The sequence below is a fragment of the Gouania willdenowi genome, chromosome 24, assembly GCF_900634775.1.
Source record: "Gouania willdenowi chromosome 24, fGouWil2.1, whole genome shotgun sequence".
NCBI lineage: Eukaryota > Metazoa > Chordata > Actinopteri > Blenniiformes > Gobiesocidae > Gouania > Gouania willdenowi.
This window is the reverse complement of record NC_041066.1, coordinates 16,284,125-16,294,961: the sequence shown is the minus strand read 5'-3', so window position 1 is coordinate 16,294,961 and position 10,837 is coordinate 16,284,125. Positions and strand designations below refer to the sequence as shown.

At 33.9% G+C, this 10,837-nt stretch overlaps 1 protein-coding gene across 1 annotated transcript; it reads right to left on the bottom strand.

Annotated features, from left to right (window-relative positions):
- Window positions 1-349: 349 nt before the first annotated feature.
- On the bottom strand, window positions 350-9,843 carry LOC114457391 (syntaxin-7-like). Its single transcript, XM_028439123.1, has 10 exons — window positions 9,778-9,843; window positions 7,021-7,113; window positions 6,742-6,811; window positions 5,152-5,242; window positions 4,927-5,064; window positions 3,401-3,444; window positions 2,833-2,923; window positions 2,635-2,707; window positions 1,611-1,693; window positions 350-1,370 (listed from the first exon to the last, which is right to left on the bottom strand). Exons 2-10 carry the CDS (start codon window positions 7,103-7,105, stop codon window positions 1,275-1,277), a joined length of 771 nt encoding a protein of 256 aa, XP_028294924.1. The 5' UTR covers window positions 7,106-7,113; window positions 9,778-9,843; the 3' UTR covers window positions 350-1,274.
- Window positions 9,844-10,837: the final 994 nt, after the last annotated feature.

The following is a 10,837-nucleotide window of genomic DNA, read 5'->3' as shown; positions in this document are numbered from 1 at the left end:
AATTGATGTTACGAAACATAAGTACAAATATAACGTAAATGTGTAATTATGATCGCTTCACTCACAAACTTCTGCATTCATGTTACTGCACTTTTTACTCACTGCGTATAATTCAAGAAGTTTAGGAGATATTATATGCACAGTTTAGGATATTTTATATTTGCTACAGTGCAAGCGATCAAAAGTGTATCAAATGATGTAACAGATGAACATTGAACTTAAAATCAACACAAATAAATTACAAATATCAACCAACACTTAGCTGAACTGTCTATAGAAATTATTGTACTTCAATCAACTTCAAAACCAAAATAGCTAAAAAATAAAATCACCATCTTCTGTTACTCCTACATTTTTGGAATGTGAAAATTTCCCGTGAACAAACAACCGTGAGCACAACTTCAAAACCTTTAAGAATACATACTTCAAAAACGGTTCATTAAAAAGAAAAAATAAAGAAAAAAAGGCAAATAAGTCACTGATTCACTATTCATTAATGATCATAGATTACTGCAATGTTATTAATCATAAAAGGCATGTATCACATTTGGATTAATTAACTGCACTTTTACTACTATTTCATTAGTAGCCTTTTGTTTACTTGATACGAGTTTTGTGAGCTTTAGTTAACATATGTGGTGCATTAAAAAAGGCAGCAGCTGTGCAATACAAGGAAGTACCTGGAGACCGCAGATACCAACTCATACCAATCAAATCATATTGGCTTGGTCAGACTGTAAATAAGCCCTGTGAGGAGTGAGTATATTCATTACTACTAGCAAAGCAAGTGTTTTAAATGCACTGAAGTTCTTCATCTAATATTGTAATAAGATATTACAGATATATTACAATATTTGATGCACACTAATGTTCATAACCACTCAGTGTACATGCTACCTTTAAGTGTGACTGCAACATGCCATGAAAACTGTGTCTCCAATGGAGCGATTCACCAATATTCAAACTGTCACTGACTTTTCATGGTAACATTAAATATCTTTGTTTATTCCTAATCAGGCACATGAGCAATAAAATCACTTCGGTCAGAGAACATTTAGCCTTCCTGGAAAAAAAAAAAAAGCGTATGATCAGATTTTACCATTACAACTGAAAGTGCTGTTTTCTGATTCACAGTGAGGGAGTGTGCAGCTACTGCGAAAGCTAATGCAAATAAAGGCAGACGAATGGACTGTGTCAGTTACTCCTGGAAATGAGACATTGCATCCTTTGCTCAGACTGATGATGAGACAGTGAGTGTGAGGAGGAAGACGCTTTCAATTTTTGAGAGCACCCCAGATGATAAGTCCTACTACAACACCGATTACAGCCAACACAATCATGATGATGCATATCTTCTTACGAGAACTTCTCTGTAGGGGAACAGATAGCACAAAGTTAAGTTGTCTCAATTTAAAGTACATTTTAAAAAGCAGCATTTTGCATCTATGGTAAATGTCTGCAGCTCCAAAGCTAAGCTACAGTAGAGCATCCAACATAACGCCTAATCTGTGTTGGCTGGATTAACTAAAACACTAAGAAATGAAGAAAAACTTCCCCTCTCTGTCTTTCTTTTTTATTACCCTTTTTTTTTTTTATTGTGTGACGTTTACCTGATGATCTGCAGCCCGAGACAACTGCTGTGTGCCACGCTCAACATGTGTATCTGTACTCTCCACGTTGGCCTCTATACTGTCTGCAGAGCATGGGAGAAATACCAAACATTGAACCAAAAGCTGAATCAATCTTTAACATAGTTGAGCTAAAGCAGTAAAAATGCCCAACGGACAGCAGAAATGCACAATGACCGTTTTCAGATCATAAACTATTAAAAAGGCAAAGTGATGCAGCATTTTCAAATCAAACTGAACTTGGTAAGCCTCAATCAGAGATGGGCAACTATTATAACAACTGTGTCACACTCATGTCATCATACAAAAAAGTGACCCATCTAAACATTATTACAGGAAAGAAATAGTCTTGTCATGTCAATTTGTGTGTTTTGGACTCTTTTTTGTGTATTGTTGTCATTTTTTAAAATATTTTTGTTGTAGTCTTGTGGGTTTTTAAAGTAATTTTGAATTTTGTTTAGTCCTTTTGTCCTTTTTGTGTATTCTTGTTGTAGTTTTTGTTTATTTATATATATATATATATATATATATTTTTTTTTTTTTTTTTTTTTAGTCTTGTGTGTTTTTGAAGTCATTTTTGTGCATTTCTTCAGCCAAAATAATGCACGTCATTTGTGTAATTATGTCATATGGACATTTTTGTTATTCTATCATAACAAGTCCGCTTTATAGGTCTGTTTTTAAGGAGAAATGCCAGTGCAAAAGGAGGAAATGTAAATAAAAAATGTATTTGAGACATGTGTGAGGGTGTTTTTTTCACACATTTAAGTAGAAGCTATCAAAGGAAACTAGTGTATTTTTGTGTGGCTTATTTATACTGAAATAAACAATGACATCTTCTTGTGAACTTTTTATTGAACAAATTTGAAATGAAACAAAAATTTGAGGAAAAATATCACTCAGATAGTTGAGCATCCATAGGACTTCAGTTTGAAGATAACGTGGAAGTAAAAAAAATAAAATAAAATAAAAACGGTTATGTTCAAGTGTCAGTGACAGCACTCACCTATCATGTCTCCCTGTTCATGGATCATCATTCCCAAGTCTTTAAAGATGTCATTTATGTCAGTGATGTCCGACTAGAACAAATACATTAAAAATGATTTTACACTTGTTAATGAGCATAAATGATGTTAGTGTGATCATTAACAAATCTCTGAGCAGGTACATGTGTCAGCCGTGGCTGTGAAGGAATACCTCTCACCTCTAACTGTCTGATGGCCGACTCTCTCTCCTCGATGAGCTGCAGGTCTTCCACAGTGATAGCTTCGGTCTGTGCTTGGACCTGAGGTCCACTTTATGAGCAGAGGAGGAGATGATCAGCCAATTACCAATGACTACATGGAACCATATGTAGAAGGTGCTTAAACCAGTGTTTTTCAACGCTAGGTGTGTGAGCCCGTGTGGGGTCGTCTAAAATTTAAATAAGATCGCCTAAAATGTTTAGAAATTGATTTAAAATATAATGATAATTTGATTAAAAATACATTTTAAATTTTTAAATTAATTCTTAATGAATTCTTTTTTTTTTCTTCAAATTGAAACATCACACAATCTAAAACAAATGTATTCCATACATTCAATCTCTCAAAAATAAATCTAGTTTAATAAAATTCAGTATAAAAAAAGAAGAAACAGATAGATAAACAAAATCCAGTATGAAAATATCTGATGTACAAGTCTTTGGGGTCGCCAGAAATTTGTGATATCAAAATGGGGTCACAATCCAAAAAAAGGTTGGGAACCACTGGTTTAAACAAAGATGGACTTACCTTTGGAAAGGAAGTGCATTTTCAAAGCCGTCTTCCACAGGACCCTGTTGACATATTTATTCATAAACGCACAGCAGTGACTCAGTAAATGTGCTGTAATAACGTCTTTACATAAACAACGCTTAAAGTTATTTATCTTTTTTTTTTTTGTATATATATTTCTTCATTGTGATTATCTATGGTTAACAAATACACAACATAAAAATAAAAATGTAACAAACTCAACTGCACAAGTTAGACCATGTTGTTGTTTTTTTAAGTAGTGCAAAAGAACTACAGAAATTTCCCTAACATGATAAATATTTGTGATTATAATCTTGATTACAATATTGATAAATAATAATCGAGATGATTATTTTGGCCATAATCGTGCAGCCCTAGTAGTATCCTCTGTAAATAAATGAGAAATTTAAGAGTAGAAGTAGACTTGAAAAGTCTGTGAATTTGTCGAGTTAAAAAGACTTTAAATCAATAAATAAATAGTGAAATAGAATAAATTAGATTTACTATTCAGAAGCAGATACAGTGGGGCAAAAAAAGTATTTAGTCAGCCACAAATTGTGCAAGTTCTCCCACTTAAAAAGATGAGAGAAGCAAACTAAGTATGTACTAAGTAAATAAGTATGCAGGTAGATTTTTTTCTTTAATATTCAATCAAGAAAACAGTTTTAATTAAAAAAAAAAAAAAAAAAATCACTTCAATAAATAAAAAAAAGTTTACTTGAATCAAAAAATAAATAAAATTAAATCAATGAAAAAAAGAGTTCAAATGTAAAAAAAAAAAAAAATTGAGACCCAAATAAATTGCATTTCAACACTTTTATTTTTGGGCCATATTATGGGAAGTACATTTGTGTCTTTATTATTCAATCAAAAAATATTTTCAATAATAAAAAAAAATTGTTTAAATATATTTACTTGGTTTTAAAATATACTGTATATATATTTTTTTGCAATTGAAAACTTTTCCTTCTTTGATTGAAAGTATTTTTTTTTTTATTGAAAAGGTTTTTTTCTGATTGACTATAATGAAGAAACATAAATAAGTAGCACCAGCAACTATTACTTTACAGGAAATATGAAATGTCTAGAGGAAAAAGGGAGCAATCAAAAAAAAAATTATATAATTTAGTAATCCTCATGGAAATACATCTTTAAAAAGTGGCTTACCAACTCAAAATGCTTCTTATATTAGCAAAGTAAAAGATTTGTAATTGTTTAAAGAATGGTCACTTTTAACTTCTATTTGAAAGCACACACTGGCCTTAGAGAAGGAAACCTAAGCATGTGCTAAGATTTACCATTCTTTTATCAGTTTCCAAACACATTACATAAACTTCATGTGACAAAAAAAAATTCACGCATAATCACTCTAATTATTCCAATATTAAAATATAAATTCCTGATTTCTTTCAATATAATTCCTACACCACACATTCTCAGCAACGTTCTGTTTTGTACCAGATTAAGTATTTATTTGCCCCGCCCGTTGACCTACTGGTATCCGCTGACTGGCAGTTACTCACCGACACTCTGGAACTGGCTCTGACCCTGGCCACAAATTCTCTCTCTTTACTGGCCGCCTGTCGCTGGTTTGTCTGGAAGTTGTTCAGAGCGTTGGAGAATTCATTCAGCAGACGCTCTTTCTGCAGCTTCCGCTGGCGCTGAAACCGCGAGAAAGTCACAGAGATCAGTTGCAAGGCATGAACTGATATTAGATACTTGATTGGTACATTTGTCAGAATCAGTACCAGGTCAGGGCCGACAGGAAGTGCGCTGAAGGCTTTGATGAGTTGATCGGTCTCTTTAGCCAGGTGGTTTCCCTGCTGTTGCTTCTGCTGACTGGGATTTTTTTTTAAAATAATGGTTTTATGATACACTAGACATGTTATCATTTATATAACAGTGAAAGAACAGAGGCTTTGTTAAGTTAAAACCTTAATGAGAAGGAAAAACTTCATGTTAACTGGGGCTAGACACAGATATTCTAACTATTTTACACTGTTTCCACTTCTCTTCTCTGGAATGTTCTGTACTAATTGCTGTTTTTTTATTTTAATACACAAAAACACATTTGTTTTGAAAAGTCCACAAAAAAATCATCCGGAAAAGCATTAATATAGCTTATTTAAATTTAAGTTTGTGCTTTGTGAACAATGCAATCATAATATTCTTTATTCATATTGTACATTATGTTAGCATACAGTGATGAAAATAATAAACACAATTTTGTTGTTTAACCTCATTTATGGTTTTCATTGATTTAATCATAAATCAAAATCCATTTAAATTGAAAAAATGTTGCTTCTCGAGTCAAATATTGTTAGGCGATGCATTTATATTAATTAACTTATTCACTGCCAGTCCTTTTCAGAGCAGCCAACCACAAATTGCCAGGCGTTTTAGATGATTTTCACTTGTTAATGACCCACAGAATATTTTGTACTATGACAATCTGAAATTCTGAACGATTTGACTTCCTAGTTTCATCAGAAAAAATTATTTTGTTTCTAGCTTGTTTCGTTCTTCTGTAATCAGCAGTTGAACAGAGGCAAGTTTCACACAAATCGCCAGTTTGTGACAAAAAGCTGAGGAAAAACGTCTTTTTCTGAAAAAATCTATTAGTGACTTCGAAGCATTTATTTATTTATTATTTTTTTTTTGCTTTAGGGACACCTCAACATTGGTTTCCGACTATAAAACTACAAAAACAACACTGAAACCGGGCTTTTGATGGCAAAATTATTATTATTTTGCTATCTAGGTCAGAATTGAATGGATTTCTTACTGTATTTTGGCAGTCCTCAAAGTCTCTCAAAGGTGCGCTGCTGCCAGATACATAGCACCAGTTGGTCACTACATCATGATACAAGTTAGATATTCACAGGAGAGCTTCGTCACACTGTCACCTAGCAACTCCAGCCGAAAAACACAATTAACGTCTATAGACGTCTTTGGCAGTCAACGTTACTAAACCAAAAAACGTCTTTAGACGTCTTTGGCAGTCAATGAGTTAATTACAAAACACCGCTAGCCTGTGAGCCAGATAGCAAAATAATAGGTGACACATAAGAGGTAGCAGCGCACCTTTGGATGAGAGAGTATCTGTGCTCAGCAGAGCTAAGAGGGAGAGGATGAAAGGCATTTACGAGACAAGCCAGAAACAATTAGAGGCTTCAATTTTTCAGAATCTGGTGTCAGATTTCAGATTGTCATAGTAGAACACATTCTGTGGGTCTTTAAAAATCAGTCAAAATGTTCAAAAATGGCTGCCACTGAGGGGGGTAGAAATTCTGAAAATGGCTGGCACTGAATGAGTTAACTGTGTGTAAATGACTCACAGTATTTGTCGTAACTGGCTGGTGTCCTGTTCAGTTCCCAGTAGAGACACTGTCCTCTGGAGCTCAGAAGCTGACAAAGAAAAAGAAAAACAGCATTGTTTGTATAGGTCTCTGTGCATGAAATAATTACCTACATAAAGGAGTGGTCTAAGTGGTGCAATATTTGTGTTACAGCTCGTCAAAATATGTGAATAGTGCTCTGTTGCGTGTGTGTGTGTGTGTGTGTGTGTGTGTGTGTGTGTGTGTGTGTGTGTGTGTGTGTGTGTGTGTGTGTATTACTCAGCAGTGTGAGCTTCTGGATATTGGAGCTGATTTTGTTCACCAAAACGTTGGGTTCCTCAGGAAACCCAGCTTGGTAGGCCATGATGAGAGCTTAACCAGAGACATAATAACACACAGTTAGTTCATTTACTTATTTAACACACTGTAATCCAATTACCAGCAGTTCTGTGGGTCACTGGTCTCATGACAAGCATGTGAAAATACCACTTGCTAACCGACCTAGCCTATTGGATAATACAATGCTGCTTTTACAAAAACATGTGCATTCATCTGAAATTAATACAACACAAAGAAATAGAAACAAAAAACCACTGATCCAACTCAACATATTAGCACAGCTGTGTTTAAAGACTTTATTGATCAAGCCATTACCGGTAATCAAAGCTGGGGAAAACACATTTGATCAAGACAGTCAGATAACCTGGGCCAGCAATAAAATGGAGAAAATTGTGATTTCTAATTCAAGTAAATAACAACAATAAAATAAGAGGCACGCACTACAACGCTATGAGATCCCAGGGGACTGAGCTTCTGAATGTCCCAAAGGTTTGTAAAAAGACTATTGTGGAACGTGCTTTTTCATTCCGTGCTCCAATGCTATGGAACAGTTTACCTGCTGAAATTAGGCTGGCTCCCTCTATTCATGTTTTTAAGGCAAAGGTAAAAATGTTTATATACTATTACATTTGAGTCCTAAAATTCATGTTTTTATGCACGCCTTTCGCATTATTGTTATAATAAATGTTATATGTTTAATGGATGTTCTATTTGATGTACAGCATTGTGATTGAAAGCACTCCATAAATACATGTATTACTATTATTATTACTCGTGCAGTGCCCGTAGGAAGTGTCTTGCTATAGAAAAGTGCGAGGTTTAATATTTAGCACTGTAATATAGGCTAGCATACATCTGCAGCTTGCTGAGAGAGAGAAAGAGGTGTATGGGTGTGTGTGTGTGTGTGTGTGTGTGGCTAGTCAACTAAATGAACTGTGCAGGGCATAATATTTAGCACTGTATTATAGGCAGGCTACATATATATAGTGAAAGCCTATTTTTATTATTCTTTTATTATTTTTTATTATTATTATTACTCACCTTAGTTATAAACGTTGCTCACTGAAGACACCTGCTGGTCAATATTCAGGGGGTGTTTTTTTTTAGGTTATAAGACTCACTTTAGTCGTTTTTAAAAGCCCTTTGTGCAGTCACTCCTGTAGATTCTACACAGCTTTCAGCTTATCCTGAATTACCATGACTACCTATCAACACTGAGCTGATCTGCCAAGCTGCATTTAAGACAACTTTATGAAATAATTTATCAACATTATCATTGAAATCCAAACAAATCTGACGTTGCACACCTTTGAACAAAGCAGCAGCCATGTTGAAAGTCTCACAGACACACGCACACTCAGACGGACAGAGATTCCTTGCTTTATAGATAAATTACTATTAATACATCTACTATTATTAGTCTTTTACTTTCAGGTACTTGAAAAACACATTAGTTGGACTTGATCCAATTGAGTTTTGAGTGTCATCTCTGTTTTCTTGCATGTAAGGTTATTAATTACATGGCCAAACTGGGCCCTCTGGCTAGATTTGGACAATGTGCTGCAAGTTTGATACACACCTGAATAAACAAATGTAAAACTTTGTACTTGAAGCTTCTTCTCCAAAATCACGTCCAAACAAATACTTTTTTTTTTTTCAAACTAGTTGTTTATCATGTTTATTTTAATTATTATTATTTATATATTTTTTTAAACCTAATAGGCTGCACGATTATGGCCAAAATGATAATCATGATTATTATTATTTTTTTGTTTTAATCAATATTGTAATCACGATTATAACCACAATTATTTATCATATTAGGGAAACATCTGTGTTTTTAATGCACTACTTTTAAACAAACAATATGTGTACAGTTTAAAGTGCAAAATGAAAATTTAAAAATGTAATTATAAGTATAATAATCAAAAATTACCCAAGAATTTAAAATGCACCAAAGGCTAACTGAATAAATACACTATTGTAGCGTGCATAGACCGTATTTTAAATGTAAATATTGCCAAGGATCAGGTTTCATTTAATCGTGGCATCAAATTTCTTGCAGGGAAAGTATTTTAGATTCAAACTAAGCTCATTTTTAGGGTTTGAAAGCAACAAAATGTCGTCCATCCTTCTTTAAAAGTAGTGAGAAATATTCAGAAAGGCCCAACAAGCCAGTCACATCCAAATTAAGTATAAGGTCATAATGCCAAACACATTCTACTTAGTAATTCATACTCGGAGACTGCTTGTGAACAGAAAAAAAATACATAATTATAAAGTAGTTCATAATGTGTATTTTAACCTGTTGCAGCTGCTATGCAGTCTTACAGCCTGCAGGTAAAATGCGGAAACAGTCGGAGTTCGTTCAAGACAAGACAATAAACACATTAAAAAGTGCAGCCTACAAGTTGACCACTTGTCCATAAACATTTATAGTTGTATTATGAGTGTTTTAACACGATAGTTTCCACTAAAAGCGTCTAATGTTGTTGTCATTAAGCTTCAATCAAAGCCGCAGCACAGTTTGAAGCTCTTTTTTTTCCGGAGGCTAAAAAATTCAGTCACTTTGTCGGTTTCAAACATTTGGAAAAACACATTTGAAGACTTATTTGCCACCATAACACCCAGCTAGTGTCAGTTTTGTCTAAATGTTGCAGTAGCTTGTGTAGAAGTTGTGGTTTGTTTTTTTTTTACCTTTCTTACGACTCGCAGGAGCTGTTGTTTCCGGATATTTGGCTCCTCCCTGTCACATGACATTCCTGAGCAGAGAGTGGCGTTGCCAGATACAGTAAATGCTTTACCGCATCTAAACCACTATATTACGTAAAAAAGCAAAAATCTCAGTCACAAACATTCTTCATTGATCTTTGTCTTTGAGCAGATGACTTCTAAAGACTTTATCAAAGTTTTATCCCAATTGAGACTTTTTGGTGTCCAATTTTTCCACAGTTCTCTATATGTATTATAAGAAAGAACTTGAACCTCATTGATTAGAGTTTGCATGTTTTCTCGATTGTTTTCTTTCAACACCGACATCACCATCCATCCTGAAAGCAGTGAAAATGTCAATATAAACTTTAGAGATATCCTAAAAAGCTAACCTTCAGCTGTCTGTGTCAGATAGTGTATCATGTTAAATGTTCCCTGATAGTACTGTTATGTTACTCAAGGTTAACTCAGGTTAAAGCTGGAGTTGATGAGCATGCTGAATTTGTATGTACAAAGTTGAGTTTGTCCACCACCTCTTCATTTCTCCACAAAATATATTTGCAAGAAAACTGCTACTTTAATCCTTTGGTTTTTCCTTTTGTTGCGTGTGCATTTTTATTATCATTAATAGAATACACACTCATACACTGATAAATGCCTTGTGTATGCTGTGCAGTGCACACCTTACATCATATTTGAGTACGGGAGGCCTCAATGGCTGGACACTATTGGTTTACATTCAAGGTTGTCTCTGTCAAATGACCTCAAGATAACAGTCTTGCAGGTTTTTGTCTCTAAAATTAAAAATCTGCATTTAAATGTTTATTTGTCAATTTTTGAAAACAGACTTTTGAAACAATAAAGTGCAATTGCTTTTTATATTTACATTTTTTTTAACTAAAACAACTTTTTAAAAACTGGAACACTTACTGAATACATACAACTGGTGTAAATTGATTGTCTTTTTGTTCTTACTAGAGCATAAGTATGCACAATTTCTGCATTTTTCTTTTATACTTCCAATCTCACATGAAATTTAATTTTC

Coding starts and splice junctions, on each gene's coding strand:
- LOC114457391 (XM_028439123.1), bottom strand. CDS start 7,105: ATGGCCTACCAAGCTGGGTTTCCTGAGGAACCCAACGTTTTGGTGAAC. Junction 2,708..2,832: donor CGGCCATCAGACAGTTAGAG/GTGAGAGGTATT, acceptor TATTTGTTCTAG/TCGGACATCACTGACATAAA. Junction 1,694..2,634: donor TGAACAGGGAGACATGATAG/GTGAGTGCTGTC, acceptor CATGCTCTGCAG/ACAGTATAGAGGCCAACGTG.